The sequence below is a fragment of the Hyla sarda genome, chromosome 5, assembly GCF_029499605.1.
Source record: "Hyla sarda isolate aHylSar1 chromosome 5, aHylSar1.hap1, whole genome shotgun sequence".
Taxonomy (NCBI): domain Eukaryota; kingdom Metazoa; phylum Chordata; class Amphibia; order Anura; family Hylidae; genus Hyla; species Hyla sarda.
In genome coordinates, this window is record NC_079193.1 from 130,185,157 (window position 1) to 130,208,792 (window position 23,636).

At 43.3% G+C, this 23,636-nt stretch overlaps 1 protein-coding gene across 10 annotated transcripts in view; it reads left to right on the forward strand.

The window, feature by feature from the left end:
- Window positions 1-23,636, forward strand: part of ADCY1 (adenylate cyclase 1) — a 605,827-nt gene that overhangs the window by 154,865 nt on the left and 427,326 nt on the right. For all 10 annotated transcript variants that reach the window (XR_008843996.1, XR_008843995.1, XR_008843997.1 and 7 more), the window contains one exon: window positions 16,439-16,557. Coding sequence is in view for 7 of the 10 variants with exons in the window: in XM_056520271.1 (XP_056376246.1) it covers window positions 16,439-16,557 (119 nt within the window). In the remaining 3 variants the exon portion in view is untranslated. The remainder of the gene's footprint in view (window positions 1-16,438; window positions 16,558-23,636) is intronic.

Genomic DNA, 23,636 nt, shown 5'->3' on the forward strand with positions numbered 1-23,636 from the left:
ATATCTTTATTGAGACATAGTGTAGTGAGGTGTGTTTATACCTGTTGGCCTACTGTGGAGAGTAATGTTCAATAGCGGCTTTGGGCAGAGAACTGGCAGGAATGTTGTAGGGGAGAGGAATGAGCAGGGTAATAGGGCATTAATAGAGAGCTGAGAGAAAGCATTGCATTCTGGGAATACTAGTACTGAGCAACTTCTCAGACAGAAAGCATCGTGTTCATCTGACAAAGAAAGGAACCCACAGACACACTAAACAAATGGATTTTTGGTGTTTTTAGAACTGGTATAAACCAATATCAAAGGCCAAAAATCAAACAGAGTACTATCCACTGTTTGGCGCTGTGGTATATTAAGAAACCTATCTGAAGTGCACCAAACTTTACCAATCTTCATTAGAATCATTACCAATAAAATAGACATATTAAAATATCAGCAGCAGTCAGAAGAAAAAAGACTCTAGACAGATATAGCAGCATGTCCAAGATCGTACATAGGAAAGCATACAGATGGTGAAATATGGTACGAGGTGGGCTAAAGAGACCACAATACATATGTATAAGTATACACTTAAAAAACAATCTGTAAACCCAGTACACTGATGTAAACACAATGGACTTATATATAGTAGTATAGCATAGAAAATGTCATTTGCCTGATGTCAAGGGCAGTATATAGAGGGAAACGAGGATACAAAAATGCAACTCTGATTAGCTCAAGGCTACCTCCTTAAAGGCTGGAGCATCAGTTGTCCCTATATCAAATAGAAATAATGCAAAACTGTCCATGCATACAGCAATCTGGGGATCCTGAGAGCTGACCACCCTTGCTATAACATTGTTTACTTGTCTTTCCCAGTTCTAAAATCCTTTCTAAAGTGCACCAAACTGACACAGAAAATTCATGAATTTTTTTTTATCTTTATTAGAATCATTACCAATAAAATAGACATATTAAAATATATGCAGCAGTCAGAAGAAAAAAGACTCTAGACAGAGATGGACGAGGTGGGCTAAAGAGACCACAATACATATGTATAAGTATACACTTATAAAACCATCTGTAAACCCAGTAAACTAATGTAAACACAAAGGACATATATATATATATATATATATATATATATATATATATATATATAATATATATATAGTAGTATAGCATAGAAAATGTAATTTGCCTGAAGTCAAGGCCAGTATATAGAGGGAAACAAGGATACAACCATGCAAGTCTGAGGAGCTTATGGCCTCTTTCACACTACAGAATCTCCGCTCGCTGAATTCCGCGAGCGGAGATTCCACCTGGCGGCCGCCGCTGAAGGTACTTCGGCACTAGGGCCGCAGGGCACTGAGCCGTCACCATTGAAGGCTATGCAGTGCTCGCGAAATCCGCGCAAAGAATGAACATGTTCTTTCTTTGCGCAGAACAATTTCAGCGGCGGAATTGTCCGCCGCGGAAATTCCGCAATGTGAACGGGTCTCGGAGACCCATTCACACTAATGTTATGTTCACACCGCGGAATTCCGCGAGAATTCCGTAGTGTGCACATACCCTATGGCTACCTCCATAACGGCTGGAGCATCAGTTATCCCTAGATCAAATAGAAATAATGCAAAACTGTCCATGCATACAGCAATCTGGCATCTATCTATACTTACAAGTAGTCAGGAGCCTACCCCTACTTCGTTTCGCTCACTCGCTTCCTCAGGGAGTGTGTTATGTAGGGTAGACGGAAGTATATATACAGAATACCTGGATCAGCTGCGCGCGTTGTTCGTGTAGCTTGTAATGATCTGCACCATCTTGCGTTCCACTGCGCGTGCGCACGGCACCGCCGTCTATGGTTGGTTTTATTTTAATTTTGGATTTTATTGACTAATTGGTTTTATATTATTCTCTCTTTCTCCTTTTTCTTTTCTTCTTTCTTTTTCTCTCCTTCATTTTCTCTTTTTCTCTTTCTTTTCCCCCTTTTTCTTCTTTCTTTTTTCTCTACACACTTTTTCTTTATATTCTTTTCTCTTTTTTTCTTTTCTTCCTTCCTTCTTTTTTTCTTTGTTCTTTTTTCTATTTTCTTAAATTTCTTCTTTTTTCTCTTGTCTGTGTCCGTTCCCCCCCCTTTCTCCCCTTCCCTCTTCTCACCCTTCTCCCCCCTTTTTTTCTATTTTTTTTATTTTTATCTTTCCTTTTTGTCTTTCTTTTTTCCTTTCTTTCTTTTTTCCTTTTCTCCTTTCTTTTTTCTTTTTCTTTCTTTCTCTTTTTTTTTCTTCTTTCTTTTACACTGGAATGGCTGTGGATCCTGAATTTGGCGCTTCACTTTATGCACTCATTAACACTATTTGATACCTTATTCTAATGTCACATAATACATTGTTTAATCACATGATATATATATTTTCCACTTATGTTCACTTCTATACACATATGTATAGATACACTTATAAATGACACTTTTTCATTCATATCTATTTATTTATACATTCTTGATATATAACATTCATATTTTTGTTACTATATTTTCATTTTGTGATCAAGGGGTATAAAATAAGTTTTGTTCACATCATCACTGCATGTATCACTTTATTTTGTTTGGGCACGAGCACCCTGTACGTTATTGTCTCACTGTTCTATGTGGTCCATGTCTGTTGTTTAATGTGAGGCGCCTCCTACTCCTCCTTTTGCCCCATACGTGATGTGTATGTCTATATGAATGTGCCCGTCTATTACGGGCTGTACTATTCTGCACATGCGCAGCGAATTATATTTCCTGCGCGTGCGCAGTTGACTATGTTGCCAGTAAGGCTTCTTGTGTTGTCTGTGCAAGCGCCCGCTGCCATCTTGATTTAGTCAACACGTATGCGTTCCAGCCGTGCGCATGCACAGTGGAAAACAAGATGGCGCAGATCATTACAAGCTACGCGAACAACGCGCACAGCTGATCCAGGTATTCTGTTAATATTTTATGTTATCTGATTGGTCTATTCCAGGGGTACTCAACTACTTTTATTAGGGGTCCGCTTATCCAGGTCTGCCATCCGGTGAAGGTCCAAGCTAAAGGTGCTGCCTGTTGTAAAACATTATTTATTAAGTCGAATCCAGGAAGAGCAAAGAAATAAGGAGGCACTCACGGTTTTGTCGGGGTGACAGCAGGCTTCTTTATTTCAGGTGCGGCGTGCGATCATCGGCGTGGGACGCCAGACCAGTGCAGACAGGTAGTGACAAATGTTTCACGCCCCTTCTGGGCGTTTCTTCAGACTCACCTTCCTCCTGCTTCACGCACAGGTAAATAGTCCACCCAGCGTGACGTCAGGGGGAAGGGTTATTGTCTTGATGTGAAATAAAACCACAAATTTTAAAAACAAGACAACTGTATGCAAAAATCAAACATGAGAAGCAACGTAATGATGTTTATAAGAATACACTAAGATCAAGGCGGTCATTCAAGCCCAAGTTACCTTGAGCATTGAGTTCGAGGATAAGTCTCGCCTCTCGCTGCAACAGGGTTTTTAGCCGGTCCATGCCTTCCTTTTGATTAACCCTTTCTATACCTAAGAAGGTAAGGCAGGAGGCATCACTGGAATGGCAGGTTACAATATGTTCAATCAACCTAGGGCTACCATGTCCTGTTTTTATGGAATGCACATGTTCCCTAAATCTAATATTAAGGGCTCTTTTAGTGCACCCTATATAAAACCTCTTGCAGGGGCAGAGTATTGCATAAATGACAAAATTAGTCCGACAGCAAATTACATCCTTGAACCTAATATTTTTACCTCCAATATTTATCGTTTTCTCTGGATTGATGAAACTACACCAGTTACAAGAATTACAGCGATAGTTTCCTGGGGATAAAGTTCTGTTCAACCAGTTCTTGTCTTGTTTTTTTATCTCAAATTTACTTTGAACTAATTCGTTTTTAAGATTCCTGGTTTTACGGAACGCTATCAAGGGTTTATTTTTAGTAATATCCCTTAAAATAGTGTCGTTCTGCACCAAGAACCAGTTATCACAAATGATTTTCTTAATTCTTTCAGCCATCGGGCTGAATTGAAAAGAAAAAGTAAAGGGAGGAGATTTCTCCTTTCTGTGATCACTGTGTTTCTTGTTGTAAAACTTTTGTCCTTTCAGAAGGTCGCTTCTTTTTTGTTTAGAAGCTCTTTCTAGAGCCTGGTTTAAGATAGGTTCTGGATAACCTCTAATTAATAGGCGTTTTTTCAAGTCCATTGCCTGCAACAAAAAATCTTCGTCGCTGCTATTAACTCTTTTTAAACGCAAAAACTGTCCATATGGGACAGCTTTTTTTACGTGTATGGGGTGGTAGGACCCATAATGCAGCAACGAGTTGCAGGCAGTGGGCTTGCGATAGCCCTTCGTTTTTAGGCTATTGTTCTCTAAGTTGATCAATACGTCCAAGAATTCTAATTCTCTGCCACCTACTTTGCTAGTAAATTTCAAATTCATTTCATTGGATGCGTTCAGTTCAGACACGAAGTCCGCAAAAGCGGACTCCGTGTCTGTCCATACAATGAACACGTCATCCACGAAACGTCTATAGCATGCTATCGACTTCAAATGTTTATTTTTACCGGAAAATATTTATTTTTTCTCAAACATAGCTACAAACAGGTTAGCCAGTGTGCACGCCACTGGCGTCCCCATAGCTACGCCTCCCGTCTGTGTGAACCATTGTTCACCGAATTTAAAGGAGTTGTTTGATAAAATAAATTCAAGGGATTCACAGATGAAGTCGATGCATGCCTCACTCTTGTCAGACGATGATAATAAATCTCGTACAACCTCTACTGCTAAATCTTGAGGTATACTTGTATAGAGGCTTTCTATGTCCACAGACGTAAGGATGCAGTCTGCTGGCCATGAAAGTCCTTCTAAGGTTAACAAAAACTCCTTTGTATCCTTGACTAGGGATGGAATTTCAGATAGAAGTGGATGGAGTAACCAGTCCACAAATTTTGAGATGGGTTCGGTTAGGGTCCCCACACCGGAGACAATAGGTCGTCCAGGTGGGGACTCTAAAGTTTTATGTACTTTAGGAAGGAAGTACCACTGGGCAACCCTCGGAGATTTAGGGAGTAATTTTTCTGCCATTTTTTTAGATAGAACCCCCTTTTCTATGTAGATACGTAGTAGGGACTGTAATTTACTAGTAGTTTTACTCAAAGGGTTAGAAGAAAGTTTTTGATAGAATCTCTTATCATTAAGCTGTCTATTAGCTTCCTGTATGTAATAACTTTTTTTCATAAGAACTATATTTCCTCCCTTATCTGATTTTTTGATTATTATGTCATCTCTTTTTTTCAGTTGTTCTAAAGCTAATGATTCTTCCCTGCTGATATTATCACCATGTACAGGGTATTTAAGTGCTTTTATACTTTCTAGAACTCTTTTTTGAAAAAGATCTAAACTGCTCCCAGGTGCCAGCGGGGGGCAGAAAGTAGATCTATTACCTCCAGTGAATTCCTGGACCTGAAAAATGGTTTGTGACATATCGAACTCTGAGGGGCTAGAATCATTTTCATTCAGTAGGTCTATAAGGGATTCCAAGCCTTCCAGCTCCGCTTCTGGGGCATCCTGGAAGACACTGAATCCCAAGGGACCTATACTGACAGGGACCTCACCCTCTAATCTGGGTTGCTCATTAGGAATTTTATTAGAACAAAAAAACTTTTTTAGATTCATTTTTCTTACAGTTTTGAAAAGATCGATTTCAAACTGTATATTATCGAACTGTTCAGTAAGACAATAATTAAGACCTTTTTTAAGTAAACTTTCAGTATGTCCATCTATTACTACGTCAGTCAGATTAATGATGGCTAGAGTGTCCTGACAGTCACTTATTGTTTCCATGACACATTCTTCCGCTTCTGACTTGTACTTTTGTTTCGCCCATCTTTGATGTCCCCTCCTTGTTTTTCTCCTAAAGAGTACCTTGATGTCGATGCAGATGGGATATTAGCCAGTTGATCTTTTGCGAGGACGTTTTCTTCACTCTTATCATTACTGGTTGACTCCTCAGTGCCACTTGACTCTGAATCCGTAGTCCAATAGTCACTTTTTTTATTATTATTTTTTCTGGTATATTGATTTTTATTTTTACGTCGATTTCTGGGATTTCTTTGTTTTCTCCCATTTTTGGCAAAGGTAAAGATCTTGTCGGTATCGTAGTCTGTTTTATCACGAATAAACTTATCTTTTTTAATGTCCTTCCCCCTGACGTCACGCTGGGTGGACTATTTACCTGTGCGTGAAGCAGGAGGAAGGTGAGTCTGAAGAAACGCCCAGAAGGGGCGTGAAAAATTTGTCACTACCTGTCTGCACTGGTCTGGCGTCCCACGCCGATGATCGCACGCCGCACCTGAAATAAAGAAGCCTGCTGTCACCCCGACAAAACCGTGAGTGCCTCCTTATTTCTTTGCTCTTCCTGGATTCTACTTTGTATACTTTTAGAGGATTGAGCACCCGGTCTGTCACGGACGGCATTACCTCATCACTCTCTGCTTTCCCAGCAAGAAAATCATTTGTGATAACTGGTTCTTGGTGCAGAACGACACTATTTTAAGGGATATTACTAAAAATAAACCCTTGATAGCGTTCCGTAAAACCAGGAATCTTAAAAACGAATTAGTTCAAAGTAAATTTGAGATAAAAAAACAAGACAAGAACTGGTTGAACAGAACTTTATCCCCAGGAAACTATCGCTGTAATTCTTGTAACTGGTGTAGTTTCATCAATCCAGAGAAAACGATAAATATTGGAGGTAAAAATATTAGGTTCAAGGATGTAATTTGCTGTCGGACTAATTTTGTCATTTATGCAATACTCTGCCCCTGCAAGAGGTTTTATATAGGGTGCACTAAAAGAGCCCTTAATATTAGATTTAGGGAACATGTGCATTCCATAAAAACAGGACATGGTAGCCCTAGGTTGATTGAACATATTGTAACCTGCCATTCCAGTGATGCCTCCTGCCTTACCTTCTTAGGTATAGAAAGGGTTAATCAAAAGGAAGGCATGGACCGGCTAAAAACCCTGTTGCAGCGAGAGGCGAGACTTATCCTCGAACTCAATGCTCAAGGTAACTTGGGCTTGAATGACCGCCTTGATCTTAGTGTATTCTTATAAACATCATTACGTTGCTTCTCATGTTTGATTTTTGCATACAGTTGTCTTGTTTTTAAAATTTGTGGTTTTATTTCACATCAAGACAATAACCCTTCCCCCTGACGTCACGCTGGGTGGACTATTAACCTGTGCGTGAAGCAGGAGGAAGGTGAGTCTGAAGAAACGCCCAGAAGGGGCGTGAAACATTTGTCACTACCTGTCTGCACTGGTCTGGCGTCCCACGCCGATGATCGCACGCCGCACCTGAAATAAAGAAGCCTGCTGTCACCCCGACAAAACCGTGAGTGCCTCCTTATTTCTTTGCTCTTCCTGGATTCTACTTTGTATACTTTTAGAGGATTGAGCACCCGGTCTGTCGCGGACGGCATTACCTCATCACTCTCTGCTTTCCCAGCATTTGGTCGCGTGAGAGCTCATAGAACAATAGGGTGTTGCCGCAGCTGTGCCGGTGCTGTCTCTACGCTGTGAATTATTTATTAAGTCATAATTGTTCTCCAACTACCACACACTGTGCCCCTGGTATAAAACTGACACACTGCGCCGCTGAATATAATACTACTACATGCTATGCACCTAAATATAATGCTGTCAAACATAGTGCCTGATATAATACCTCCATACACTCTGTTTCTGAGTATAATACTGCCATTTAAGCCTGCCCCCCATATGAACTGTGCCATGCCTCTCCCCCATATAAACAATGACACCATGCCTGCCCCCCCATGTGAACTATCCAGCTGTTGCAAAACTACAACTCCCATCATGCAGACAGAAGAGCATGATGGCTCCCATTATGGTTGTGAAACAACTGTAGAGTTAAAGGTTGGGAAATACCTGTAATACACTTATTTCCAGGGCTAGACTGGGAGCAAAAATAGGCCCGGGGATATTAGACTATGCAGCCCTTTTTTTTTTTTTTTTTTTTATGGTGGGGGTTGCATCAGTCAAAGCTTCAGGCATTATGGGAGTTGTAGTTGAAAAAGTTGGACAGCCACAGATTGGGTTAGTGTCACCCATCATTACTGCAGAAATTACAGGTGACTCCAGCTCTGATGGGACAGTCAGGAGAATACACAATTGTATAATGACTCACAGGAGACGTCTTCTCTGTTGTCTTTACTTTGCTTCTTCATCTGGTCTTTGTCTTCTTTCAGCTCCATCTTCTCTGCAGAGTCTGACGTCTGCACATCATTAGTTACCTTGTTAGCAGATCCTCATCCTCTGTATAAAGACAATAATCATTATAACCCTGCCAGACATCATAACCCCTAAAATAATACTGCCAGACACCGTTTCCTCTGTTTGTCAGAATCCCACCCCTATACTCCCCCAGACCCATTTTCCCCTCCTCCTGCAGACCCCTAGTGGCTTCTCCACACTGTGAATATTTAGTTGGCGAAATGGCTGCTTGCTGCAGGTGCCACAAAAGCCATTGGCGTTTGGACTGCACGGATGTGCGCCATCTCTATAGATGACAATGCAGTGTGGTGGAATTCCACATGCAGAATGGACGTCCACAAAAAGAACAAACATGTTTGTTCTTTGGGTGTAGGTCTATTCTGTTGGGGGAATTCCACTGTGGCGATTTTACAGTATGCCCAGAGCAGCAGAAAACCATTAATGTCCTCAATTTGAATGGGCCCCCTTAGTTCTCCTGCAGACTCCTCTGCCTCCCAAGACCCCTGCATTATTTATCTTTACACTTTCTGTCCCCCCAGACCCCTCTGCCCCCTTCTGCCTTAACACTGCCTACCCTGCATCTTTCATCTCCCCCCCCAATACCCTTGCATCATTCATCCACCCCAAGACCAGACCCCTGCATCATTCATCTTCCCTTCATCATTCATCTTCCCCCTCCACCCCAAGACCCCTGCAGCATTCATCTCCCCACAAGACCCCTGCAGCATTTATCCCCCCACCCCAAGACCCCTGCAGCATTTATTTCCCACCAAGACCGCTGCAGCATTTATCCCCTCCACCCAACGACCCCTGCAGCATTTAACCCACCCCACCCCAAGACCCCTGCAGCATCTATCTCCACCAAGACCCCTGCAGGATTTATCTCCCAACAAGACCGCTGCAGCATTTATCCCCCCACCCCAAGACCCCTGCAGCATTTATCCCCCCACCCCAAGACCCCTGCAGCATTTATCCCCCCCACCCCAAGACCCCTGCAGCATTTATCTCCCCCCAAGACTCCTGCAGCATTTATCTCCCACCAAGAACCCTGCAGCATTTATCCCCCTCACCCCAAGACCCCTGCAGCATTTATCCCCCCCACCCCAAGACCCCTGCAGCATTTATCCCCTCCTCACCCCAAGACCCCTGCAGCATTTATCCCTCCCTTACCCCCAAGACCCCTGCAGCATATCTCCCCCCCACCCCAAGACCCCTGCAGCATTTATGCCCCCCATCCCAAGACCCCTGCAGCATTTATCTCCCCACCCCAAGACCCCTGCAGCATTTATCTCCCCACCCCAAGACCCCTGCATCATTCATCCCCCCCCAAGACCAGACCCCTGCATCATTCATCTTCCCCTGCATCATTCATCTTCCCCCTCCACACAAAGACCCCTGCAGCATTCATCTACACCCCCCACCCAATAACCCCTGCAGCATTCATCTCCCACCCCCGCCCCTGCAGCATTCATCTCCCCCCCACCCCAAGACCCCTGCAGCATTCATCTCCCCCATCCCAAGACCCCTGCAGCATTTATCCCCCCAAGACCCCTGCAGCATTTATCCCCCACCCCAACACCCCTGCAGCATGTATCTCCCCCCAAGACCCCTGCAGCATTTATCCCCCACCCCAAGACCCCTGCAGCATTTATCCCCCCAAAGACCGCTGCAGCATTTATCCCCCCAAAGACCCCTGCAGCATTTATCCCCCCAAGACGCCTTCAGCATTTATCCCCCCAAGACGCCTTCAGCATTTATCCCCCCAAGACGCCTTCAGCATTTATCCCCCCAAGACGCCTTCAGCATTTATCCCCCCAAGACGCCTTCAGCATTTATCCCCCCAAGACCCCTGCAGCATTTATCTCACCCCAAGACCCTGCAGCATTTATCCCCCCACCCCAATACCCCTGCAGCATTTATCCCCTCCCCCCAAGACCCCTGCAGCATTTATCCCCTCACCCCAAGACCCTGCAGCATTTATCCCCCCCCAAGACCCCTGCAGCATTTATCCCCCTCCACCCCAAGAACCCTGCAGCATTTTCTCCCCCCAAGACCCCTGCAGCATTTATCCCCCCCAAGACCCCTGCAGCATTTATCCCCCCCAAGACCCCTGCAGCATTTATCACCCCCCACCCCACCACCCCTGCAGCATTTATCCCCCCCAAGTCCCCTGCAGCATTTATCCCCCCCAAGTCCCCTGCAGCATTTATGGCCCGGGCACGCATACTTACCTGTCTTAACACTGCTTTTCTGTTCCAGGTCCTGTGCTGCTCTGGCCTCTTCTAGTTAGGCCTGGCCAGAGCAGATGATGGAGACAGCGCCAATCGAGCCACCTGCATAATAGGGGAAGCGCTGGCCGGCAGGGAGCAGAGTGTTCCCTCGCTCCGGTGGCGCTCAGCTATTCATTTGTATCGGTGTCTTACAGACACCGATACATATCAATGGCGGGACAGCGGATGCCTTCTCCGGCTGGTTCGGAGAACCGGCCGGGTGCCTGGCGGCCTTGGTCCGGATGTGGACCGCGGTCCGCCAGTTGAGTACCACTGGTCTATACCATGTATATATACTTCCGTCCACCTTCCATAAGACACTCTCTAAGGAAGCGAGTGAGCGAAACGACATAGGTGTAGGCTCCTGACTACTTGTAAGTATAGATGGATGCCAGATTGCTGTATGCATGGACAGTTTTGCATTATTTCTATTTGATGTAGGGACAACTGATGCTCCAGCCGTTATGGAGGTAGCCATAGGGTATGTGCACACTACGGAATTCTCGCGAAATTCCGCGGTGTGAACATAACATTAGTGTGAATGGGTCTCCGAGACCCGTTCACACTGCGTAATTTCCGCGGCGGACAATTCCCCCGCTGAAATTGTTCTGCGCAAAGAAAGAACATGTTCATTCTTTGCGCGGATTTCACGAGCACTGCATAGCCTTCAATGGTGACGGCTCAGTGCCCTGTGGCCCTAGTGCCGAAGTACCTTCAGCGGCGGCCGCCAGGTGGAATCTCTGCTCGCGGAATTCAGCGAGCGGAGATTCCGTAGTTTGAAAGAGGCCATAAGCTCCCTTGCATGGTTGTATCCTTGTTTCCCTCTATATACTGGCCTTGACTTCAGGCAAATTACATTTTCTATGCTATACTACTATATATATATATATATATATATATATATATATATATATATATATATATATATATATATATGTCCTTTGTGTTTACATTAGTGTACTGGGTTTACAGATGGTTTTATAAGTGTATACTTATACATATGTATTGTGGTCTCTTTAGCCCACCTCGTACAGAGTACCATATTTCACCATCTGTATGTTTTCCTATGTACGATCTTGGACATGCTGCTATCTCTGTCTAGAGTCTTTTTTCTTCTGACTGCTGCATATATTTTAATATGTCTATTTTATTGGTAATGATTCTAATAAAGATAAAAAATTTTCATGAATTTTCTGTGTCAGTTTGGTGCACTTTAGAAAGGATTTTAGAACTGGGAAAGACAAGTAAACAATGTTATAGCAAGGGTGGTCAGCTCTCAGGATCCCCAACAGGGCTGTAAACTCCAGGGAAACAGCAACAAACAGCAAAAGTAGCCAGTGGTAATGATGAAAACTTTATTTGGATCCCATAAAACCACATAAAAAGCAGAGAACAGCCAATAAACAACTCACAGAAAGAGTAGACGCGTTTCGGGTAACACCCTTCATCTAAGCACGCTAGAATCAAGTAATAGTCAGGTATATATGGGAGTTTGGAAAAGGGATGGGGGGAGTTAGGACACAGTCCAAAAGGTATTAACCCCCTCCATTCCCCAACAAAACTTACCCTCACAAATGCAAAAACATTTTAAAACTGACCACTATAGCATAAAGCTTAGGTGCATTTTAATGAAAACATTTAAACACCTATAACTCATAAATTAAAACAAAAGAATATTTGCATAAAACTTTCTTAAAAAGCGTTCTTGGAAAAAATCGGAAAATCCACAAACAAACCGCACCATGTGAACATGGAACAGTACTGGAAAAATATATACAGTTTGATTACATAATTGTTATTGTGAGGGAATGAAACAAATGGATCAGTAGTGGAATATAAGGTCACTTCTAAGGTTTAGACTGTGAGGTTGAGTGGTGTGTAAGTTATGAATCCAGAAAACTTCTCTGTTACGAAAAAGTCTTACATGATCCCCACCTCTTAACGGTCTTCGCACCCATTCGATGCCGCAAAAACTCAAATCAGACACATTGCCATGATAAACATCACGAAAATGTCTAGAGACATCAGAAATGTTAATATGGTGCTGATTAGTTGTGGCTCGGATGTGTTCTTGAATATGCTTTTTCAAAGGACGTATAGTACTTCCCACATACATCATTTTGCAAGTTTTACAGCAAATATTGTACATTTATGAATGTAGATTGACAGTTAATGAAGGAGTGAATGGGAAATGTGCAGTTAGTATCAGGGCTGTGGAGTCGGTAGATAAATGTTCCGACTCCGGAGTTCTTTGTACTTCCAACTCCGACTCCCCGACTCCTCTGTATTAATATGCGAATGTATTTTATACATTCCTTTGAAGGAAAGAAAGGTAACATACATGTCATTACCTCAGGACTACTGGCTGGGAAGCCAACAGTCTACTGTATTGAACAGTTTGTGTGCTGATCTGCTGCTGAAGATAGGGCAGTGGGTGGATCCAGGAAGGGGCATTTATTATAAAACATGATTTCCCTAGTAGAATCCTATAGTCATCTTTAAAGTTTAAAGGGGTACTCCGCCCTTAGACATCTTCTCCCCTATTCAAATGATAGGGATAAGATGTCAGATCGCCGGGGTCCCCCGGGATCGGCGCTGTGGCACTGCGCTTTCATTACTACACAGATTGGGTTCGCTCTGTGCGTAATGACGGCCGATACATGGCACGGAGCAGCGTGACGTCATGGCTCTGCCCCTCGTGACATCACGGCCCACCCCCTTAATGCAAGTCTATGGCAGTAATGATAGCGCTGGTGCTAGGGCTGGGCGGTATACCGGTTCATACCGAATACCGACATTTTTGGGCTGCACAATATGAATTTTAGCCCATACCGCAATACTGGTTTGGCTCTTCCCCCTTGGGAATGAATTATCATCCCAGCACTGCGCTGTCCCCACATCGGGGAACTAATCATACGTGTAGAGCTGGGTGGTATGACCAAAAATGTGTATCACAGTATTTTTGTAACTTATGGCGGTTCCACAGTATATAACGGTATTTCTCCCACCCCTCCCCCAAATCATGTGTCCCGCGAGCGCTGTTCTGCTCCCCCCGCCCCCACCAACAAATCATGTTACCCGCCTGCGCTGTTCTGCTCCCCCCCCCAATTAATTATCAGCCCAGCGGGGTACTACTCACATAGGTCAAGCACTGCCGTCCTCCTCTTTGTTGCGGGCCGACACCGGCGCTGGAACTTTATACTGTACGCCAGTGGTCTCCAACCTGCGTACCTCCAGATGTTGCAAAACTACAACTCCCAGCATGCCCGGACAGCCAACGCTGTCCGAGCATTCTGGGAGTTGTAGTTTCACAACAGCTGGAGGTCCGCAGGTTTGAGACCACTGCTGTACACTGTATTCCTATGCCCGGGCTGCAAAAGATAAAGAAAATAAACTTTTAACTTACCAGCTTAAGAAGCTGGCATCTTACATGACAGTGGGCTCAGCCTATCACTGGCAGGGGCGGGACATCGCTCCGGCCGTTGATAGGCTGACGGCTGTCTGACGTTCCAGGGCCAACGTAGGTAAGTTAAGTTTATTTTCTTTATCTTTTGCAGCCCGGGCATAGGAATACAGCGTACAGCAGTGGTCTCAAACCTGCGGACCTCCAGCTGTTGCAAAACTACAACTCCCAGCATGCCCGGACAGCGTTGGCTGTCCGGGCATGCTGGGAGTTGTAGTTTTGCAACATCTGGAGGTCCGCAGGTTGGAGACCACTGGCGTACAGTATAGAGTTCCAGCACTGGTGTCGGCCCACAACAAAGAGGAGGAGGGCAGTGCTTGACATATGTGAGTAGTACCCCGCTGGCTGGGCTGATAATTAATTGGGTGGGAGCAGAACAGCGCAGGCGGGTAACATGATTTGTTGGCGGGGGGAGCAGAACAGCGCTCGCAGGACACATGATTTGAGGGAGGGGGAGAGGGGGGGGGAGAAATACCGTTACATACCGTGGAACCGCCATAAGTTACAAAAATACCTTGATACACATTTTTGGTCATACCACCCAGCTCTACGCGGTGCCGCAGCAGCGATCCTGGGGGTCCCGAGCAGCGGGACCCCGGCAATCTGACATCTTATCCCCTATCCTTTGGATAGGGGATAAGATGTCTAGGGGTGGAGTACCCCTTTAAGCTAGTTTTTATAGCCTTAGCTGAATGGCAGCAGTTTTTCCAATGGTTTACAGCTTCGGTCTTGAACTATTGACCCTCCATTCCCTTCACTTACACAAGTGTCTCTAGTCCTGTAAAAAACATATTTACTTAATCCCTTATCAGTGAGAGGCTAGGTTACCCATGGGTTCCCTGTAGCAGCAGAACACAACACTATGGAAAGTATAAGTATTGCCGCTCCTAATTGTGCATTTGTGCCATATAGTAAAGCACATGAAAAGCATGCTTCTTCACGGTCACTTAACGTGTTCGTTTTGCGGTTATGTGAGGCACTGCATGCATTGATCTTTATTCTTACAGTAGAGAAGTCATTAATTATAACTTTTTGTCAGTTAGGACATTTAAACTTGTTTTTTTTTTTTTTTTTTATTCCAATCTAAATTTTGTAGGAGTCGGAGTCGGTGCATTGTTTGCCGACTCCGACTCCAGGTACCCAAAATTTCGTCCGACTCAGACTCCGACTCCACAGCCCTGGTTAGTATTGTAACTTATGACCTCCTGTGTTGTACAAGCGTGTTTACAGACTACGCAACGAGGCAATCCACACTTGTAAAAACCTTTCTTATGTAACCAAGTGGGAGTTGTCTTGTTACCAGTGGAAAACACACTGGGAGACAAAATGTTTCCCAGGGTGGGAGCACGTCGGGATGAAAATCTACAACCGCTTTGTGTAAACTTGGCCAAAATAGCATCCTGTGAGAGAATGGGTAGGTATTTCTTTATGATTCTTACTACTTCATAATATTGACAATCAGTGCGGATTCTCTCTTAGGCTAAGTTTCCACTTATGTTTTTTTCTGGCAGTTTTTGGATAGCTGCCACTGCAGTTTTTGAGCCAAAGTCAGAAGTGGATCCATAAGGGAGGAGAAGTGTAAGTTCCTCCTTTATATGTCCTATTCCTTTTGAATCCCGGCCTTGGGTCAAAAACTGCAGTGGAAACTGAGCGTTATACTCAGTTCAGATTTGAGGTGTGTGAACATGCCCTAAAAGGAATTTTCTTTTTCAACAATCTTGCTTTCAAAGGGGTACTCCGGTGGAAATTTTTTATTTTTTTTTAAATCAACTGGGGCCAGAAAGTTAAACGGATTTGTAAATGACTTCTACTTTAAAATCTTAATCCTTCCAGTACTTATCAGCTGCTGTATACTACAGAGAAAGTTGTATTTCTTTCTGGAATTCTTTCCAGTCTGACCACAGTGCTCTCTGCTGACACCTTTGTCCATGTCCGGAACTGTCCAGAGTACAAGCACATCCCCATAGCCATAACCTCTCCTGCTCTGGACAGTTCCTTATACGGACAGAGGTGTCTTCAGAGAGCACTGTTGTCAGACAGAAAAAACTCCAGAAATACAACTTCCTCATACAGCAGCTAGGTACTGGAAGGATTAAGATTTTTAAATAGAAGTAATTTACAAATCTATTTAACTTTGTGGCCCCAGTTGATTTAAAAAAATAAAAATAAAATTTGTACAACTGGAGTACCCCTTTAAGATGTGTCTCTTATTGCACCTCAGTACAATTCAGGCATTGTCTTGTGTAAAGAAAAGAACAGCTTCTTGTTATGGGTGGAGAAGGGATAAATAAAATGTGGCACACATTTTATTAACTGTGGCCTCAGAGGTATGTTTTGTTTCACTAAAACCCTTAGGAATATTAAAATTATGTTTCAAATATGTTTCCTTTAGGAGCGTCTTTTAATGAGTCTTTTACCTAGAAATGTTGCTATGGAAATGAAGGAAGATTTTCTGAAGCCGCCTGAGAGGATTTTCCATAAGATTTATATTCAAAGACATGACAATGTTAGGTAAGATTGACATTTAAGCATCAAATATTTTTAAATGAAATTTCTGAATACAAATATAGTGACAAGTAGTGACACTCATATTGAAATGTCGAACACATTTGATATTGTGATTCTTTTCTTTTTCCTATGCATGTAAATCAGTCATTTTTGTGTATATCATGCATACAGCTTAACAACTGGAGAAAGCATATTGTAACCATTCTGTAAGCGTTGGTTTCTTTGCTGCCATGTATTTTGTTTGGTATTTAAATGAGCAATTTTACTTTGATTCTTTGCACGTGTAAACGCATATCTTGCACATAAAGAACTGCGGAAGGCTAGGTTTCCATATAGGTGTTTTTTTTTTTTTTTTTCTGGCAGTTTTTGAGCTAAAGCCAAAAGTGTATTCAAAAAGAATGGGAAATATTGAGAAAAGGATTTATACCCCACTTCTCATGGATCCACTTCAGATTTTGGCTTAAAAACTGCAGTGGCAGTTTTCCAAAAAATGCCAGAAAAAAAACTTATATGGAAACCTAGGCTAACACTCAGTTTGGGTATGTTTGTGCTGGTTTACTCCTGGATACCCTTTTCTTGACAGTATGGAGAAGTGTAGGAAACCAATAAAAGAAAATCAATGTTATGGTGCATTATCATCAAACTTGGGGCAAACAGCAGCCAGATGCGGCAGGGGAATTTGAAAACTATTTGCAGCCGTATTACTTGTGGACCTGTGCTGTACCTCATTAATTTCAATGAGCCAGACTGAGTCAGCTAGTGACAATGATTAGCTAATTTTTAACCGTATCTGGTTCTTTTCCGGGCTGAGTACTGTGGTCTGCTGCGTCAGGCAAAAAACAGATATTGTCCAAAAATGACCCGACCAGAGTCACTAGCTGACTCCCTCTTGCTCACAGAAATAAATAGGGTACAGCACAGGTACAGCGGGCATATCACTGTAATCAGTTTTCAAAGACTCTTTGAATCCGGTGGCCACATGCCTCAAACATGGTGTGAATGCAACTTAGAGGTAGGCAGCAGTATAGGCATACAGGTGAATTTATTTGCATTCCTTTTGGTACTTTTTAATGACTTTAGTAGCAGGTTATTTTACCCTGATAAAAGTAGTGTTATTTTTTGGAGAAAACAAGTTTTTTTGACATAAAATTTCACCAGATGTTTGTATCAAGCCAAGTAATCTATCAAAGAAACCAAAACAAATAAGCTCAGAAATTGAGTTACCGTATATACTCGAGTATAAGCCGACCCGAGTATAAGCCGAGACCCCTAATTTCAACCCAAAATCCCAGGAAAAGTTATTGACTCGAGTATAAGCCTAGGGTGGGAAATACCTCATCCCCCCCTGTCATCATCCAGACCCGTCATTAACATCCTCATCATCCCCTTGTCATCATCCCACACATCCCCTTATCATCCCACACATCCCCCCTTCATCATCCCCTTGTCATCATCCCACACATCCCCTTATCATCCCACACATCCCCCCTTCATCATCCCCTTGTCATCATCCCACACATCCCCCTTCATCATCCCCTTGTCATCATCCCACACATCCCCTTATCCCACACATCCCCCCTTCATCATCCCCTTGTCATCATCCCACACATCCCCTTATCATCCCACACATCCCCCCTCCATCATCCCCTTGTCATCATCCCACACATCCCCCCTTCATCATCCCCTTGTCATCATCCCACACATCCCCTTATCCCACACATCCCCCCTTCATCATCCCCTTGTCATCATCCCACACATCCCCTTATCCCACACATCCCCCCTTCATCATCCCCTTGTCATCATCCCACACATCCCCCCTTCATCATCCCCTTGTCATCATCCCACACATCCCCTTATCATCCCACACATCCCCCCTTCATCATCCCCTTGTAATCATCCCACACCCCCCCCCCCTTCATCATCCCCACCCCCCTTCATCATCCCCACACCCCCCCCCCCCCCCTTCATCATCCTCTTCTCATCATTCGCCCTCAGTGGTCTTCAACCTGCGGACCTCCAGAGGTTTCAAAACTACAACTCCCAGCAAGCCCGGGCAGCCATCGGCTGTCCGGGCTTGCTGGGAGTTGTAGTTTTGAAACCTCCGGAGGTCCGCAGGTTGAAGACCACTGCGGCCTTCAACATGCGGACCTCCAGAGGTTTCAAAACTACAACTCCCAGCAAGCCCGGGCAGCCATCGGCTGTCCGGGCTTGCTGGGAGTTGTAGTTTTGAAACCTCCGGAGGTCCGCAGGTTGAAGACCACTGCGGCCTTCAACATCATCCAGCCCCCTCTCACCCCCTTTAGTTCTGAGTACTCACCTCCGCTCGGCGCTGGTCTGGTCCTGCAGGGCTGTCCGGAGAGGAGGTGGTCCGGTGAGGAGGTGGTCCGGGCTGCTATCTTCACCGGGGGCGCCTCTTCTCCGCGCTTCCGGCCGATGGCTGCCCTGCCCTCCTGGGAGTTGTAGTTTTGAAACCTCTGGAAGTCCGCAGGTTGAAGACCACTGCGGGTGGGGGAGTTCACTCGAGTATAAGCCGAGGGGGGTGTTTTCAGCACGAAAAATCGTGCTGAAAAACTCGGCTTATACTCGAGTATATACGGTATGTGTAATAATGTGAAATGACACAGGGAAAAAGTATTGAACACAATATAAAACAGAATAAATATAAACAGAATAAATATGGCATTACATGTCATATTTTACAGTAAAAAAAAAAAGTCCATCCAGTTCAATGAAGGGAATTGGGAATGGGGGAGAGTGGATGAAGAGAAGAGTATGGATTATTTCAGACTTTTGTTTCCCTTAGAGTTTGGTAAGGCTAAGTTTCTACTTGTTTTTTGTCTTGCGTTTTTTGGTTTGAAAAAAACGCAAGATAAAACGCCAGAAAAAACGCCAGTGCAATTTCCTGGTTCTCACCTTTTTTTCTGGCGTTTTTTCATTTGTATGGAAATTGCATTTTTGGCCCCTTTGGCATTTTTTTGGTACCCAAAATTTGTTGGGTGCGAAAAAAAAAAAAGGATGCAGTAAAATAATGGAATATTTTTTTTTTTTTTTTTAAAGAAATATATATTTTTTTATAACAAAATTTTAACTTTTCCATGATGTTAGTAGTAGGACCTGTACTAATAGACATATCACCTGATGCGATCGTTCATAATATAGCAGAGATGCGGAGCTGCTTTATACAGCGCTCGCATCTCTGCACTCTGCACTAGAACATCACTTATTTATATTTTCCGCCCAGAGTGGGGATTGGCCGGATGGTTGCAGCCAATCTCGGAGGGAAATTTGAATGAGTGATGTTCTATTCCCATCACTGGCCGGAGTACAGAGCAGAGATGCGAGCGCTGTATAGAGCCGCTCCACATCTCTGCAATAGAAAGGACGATCACAGTGGATGTCAGGGGTGATACCCGCTGTGATCTTTCCTTAACTGCAGGTACTACTACTCCCATCATGGAGCACACTCTGTTCCATCTTGGGAGCTGTAGTACCTGCAGTTAAGGAAAGATCACAGCAGGTGTCACTCCTGACACCCCCTGTGATCCGTCTGTATAATGTATAGATGCGGCCGGCCGCTCTTCTATGGTCCCCTGCACTGACGTATATATACACATATTCATATTTCCCACAGAGAGTTGTGATTGGCTGGAACCATCTGGCCAATCACAGCTCTCTGTGGGAAATATGAATAGGTGTATATATACGGTAGTGCAGGAGACAATAGAAGAGCGTCCGGCAGCATCTATAAATTATACAGAGGGTTCGCAATGGAACCAGAGTGATCTGTCAATTAGTAAAGGTACTACTACTACCATCATGGAACAGTGTGTTCCATGCTGGCAGTAGTAGTACCAGCTAAAGCGTAAAGAAAAAAAGTGAAAAACACACACACACTACATTTTTATTATTGTCGGCTACATTTTTAGTGCCCTGCCCGCCCACATAAATTGATCCCTGTTTAAAATTTAATAAAAATGTTGTTATAAAAAAGATACATTTCGTTAAATACAATTTTTTTTCCTTCACTACTGTATCTTTTTTATAATTATTTTTTTTAATGGTACCGTACGAATTTTTTTTTTAAAAAGGTATCTCCATCATTTTTTTGGATCGCTAAAGTCCAAAATAGAATAAAAACCGCCTGAAAAAACGCCAAATTTAACCCCTTGGGGACAGAGCACATTATAACACTAAGGATGGGAGCATTTTTTGCAAATATGACCACTGTCACTTTAAGCATTAATAACTCTGGGATACTTTTACTTATAATTTTTATTCCGATATTGTTTTTTCGTGACATATTCTACTTTATGGTAGTGGTAAATTTTTGATACTTGCATAATTTCTTGGTTAAAAATTCCAAAATTTGATGAAAAATTTGAAAATTTAGCATTTTTCTAACTTTGAAACTCTCTGCTCGTAAGGAAAATAGACATTCCAAATAAATTATATATTGATTCACAAATACAATATGTCTACTTTATATTTGCATCATAAAGTTGAGATGTTTTTACTTTTGGAAGACATCAGGGGCTTCAAAGTTCAGCAGCAATTTTCCAATTTTTCACAAAATTTTCAGAATCGAAATTTTTCATGGACCAGTTCAGGTTTGAAGTGGATTTGAAGGGCCTTCCTATTAGAAATACCCCATAAATGACCCAATTATTAAAACTGCACCCCTCAAAGTATCCAAAATGACATTCAGTAAGTTTGTTAACCCTTTAGGTGTTTCACAGGAATAGCAGCAAAGTGAAGGAGAAAATTCAAAATCTTCATTTTTTTACACTCGCACGTTCTTGTAGACCCAGTTTTTGAATTTTTACAAGTGGTAATAGGAGAAAAAGCCTCCAAAATTTGTAACCCAATTTCTCTCAAGTAAGGAAATGCCTCATATGTGTATGTCAAGTGTTCGGCGGGCGCAGTAGAGGGCTCAGAAGGGAAGGAGCAACAATTGGATTTTGGAGAGTGAATTTTGCTGAAATGGTTTTTGGGGGGCATGTCACATTTAGGAAGCCCCTATGGTGCCAGAACAGCAGAAAACCCCACATGGCATACCGTTTTGGAATCTACACCCCTCAAGGCACGTAACAAGGGGTCCAGTGAGCCTTAACACCACGCAGGTGTTTGACGACTTTTCGTTAAAATCAGATGTGTAAATGAAAAAAAAAATTTTTTCACTAAAGTGCAGTTGCTTCCCCAAATTTACCAATTTTACAAAGGGTTATGGGAGAGAATGCCCCCCAAAATTTGTAACCCCTTCTCTTCTGAGTATGGAAATACCCCATGTTAAGACGTAAAATGCTCTGCGGGCGAAATACAATGCTCAGTAGAGAAGGAGAGCCATTGAGCTTTTGGAAAGAGAATTAGTTTGGAATGGTAGTCAGGGGCCATGTGCGTTTACAAAGCCCCCTGTGGTTCCAGAACAGTGGACCCCCCCCACATGTGACCCCATTTAGGAAACTACACCCGTCACAGAATTTAATAAGGGGTGCAGTATGTATTTACACCCCACTGGCGTTTAACAGATCTTTGGAACAGTGGACTGTGCAAATGAAACATAAAGTTTTTCATTTTCACGGACCACTGTTCCAAAAATCTGTCAGACACAGGTGGGGCGTAAATGCTTACTGTACCCCTTATTACATTACACGAGGGGTGTAGTTTCCAAAATGGGGTCACATGTGGTCCATTGTTCTGGCACTATGGGGGCTTTGTAAACTCATGTGGCCTTCAATTCCGGACACATTTTCTCTTCAAAATCCCAATGGCGCTCCTTCTCTTCTGAGCATTGTAGTGCGCCCGCCGAGCACTTTACATCCACATATGGGGTATGTTCTTACTCAGAGGAAATGGGGTTACAAATTTTGGGGGGCTTTTTTCCTATTTTCCCTTGTGAAAATGAAAAATGTAGGGTAACACCAGCATTTTAGTTATAAATTTTTTTTTTTCATTTTCCAACTTTATTAAATTCGTCAAACACCTGTGGGTGTAAATGCTCACTATACCCCTTTTTACTGTTTCTGCTGGGTGTAGTTTACGCTCTCGACTAGCTGTCTTATTTTCTATCTCGTATAATTGTGCTTTTGTTTATCGCTCTTATCTGATGGAACAAAAAAAAAAAAAAAAAAATACATAAAAAAAACAACAAAAAAAAAAAAATTTTTTTTTTTTTCATTTTCACCATCCAACTTTAATGAAAATTCGTCAAACACCTGTGGGGTGTAAACTGCTCAACTATACCCCCCTGTTACGTTCCGCGGGGGGTGTAGTTTACTGCTTGTGAAAATAAAAAGTATGGGGCAACACCAGCATGTTAGTGTAAACATTTTTTTTTTTTTTACACTAACAGGCTGGTGTAACCCCCAACTTTTCCTTTTCATAAGGGGTAAAAGGAGAAAACGCCCCCAAAATTTGTAGTGCAATTTCTCCCGATTACGGAAATACCCCATATGTGGCCCTAAACTGTTTCCTTGAAATACGACAGGGCTCTGAAGTGAGAGAGCGCCATGCGCATTTGAGGACTAAATTAGGAATTGCATAGGGGTGGACATAGGGGTATTGTACGCCAGTGATTCCCAAACAGGGTGCATCCAGCTGTTGCTTAACTCCTAGAATGCCTGGACAGTCAGTGGCTGTCCAGAAATGCTGGAAGTTGTTGTTTTGCAACAGCTGGAGGCTCCGTTTGGAAACCCTGCCGTACAATACGTTTTTCATTTTTATTGGGGGGGGGGGGGGACAGTGTAAGGGGGTGTATATGTAGTGTTTTACTCTTTAATATGTGTTAGTGTTGTGTAGTGTAGTGTTTTTAGGGTACATTCGCACTGGCGTGCAACGGTGAGTTTCCCGCTAGGAGTTCGCGCTGCGGCAAAATTTTGCCGCAGACCAAACTTGAAGCAGGAAAATTACTGTAAACCTGCCCGTGTGAATGTACCCTGTACGTTCACATGGGGGGACAAACCTCCAGCTGTTTCAAAACCACAACTCCCTGCATGCACTGACAGTGCATGCTGGGAGCTGTACTTTTGCAACAGCTGGAGGCACAATGGTTGGAAAACCTTCAGTTAGGTTCTGTTACCTAACAA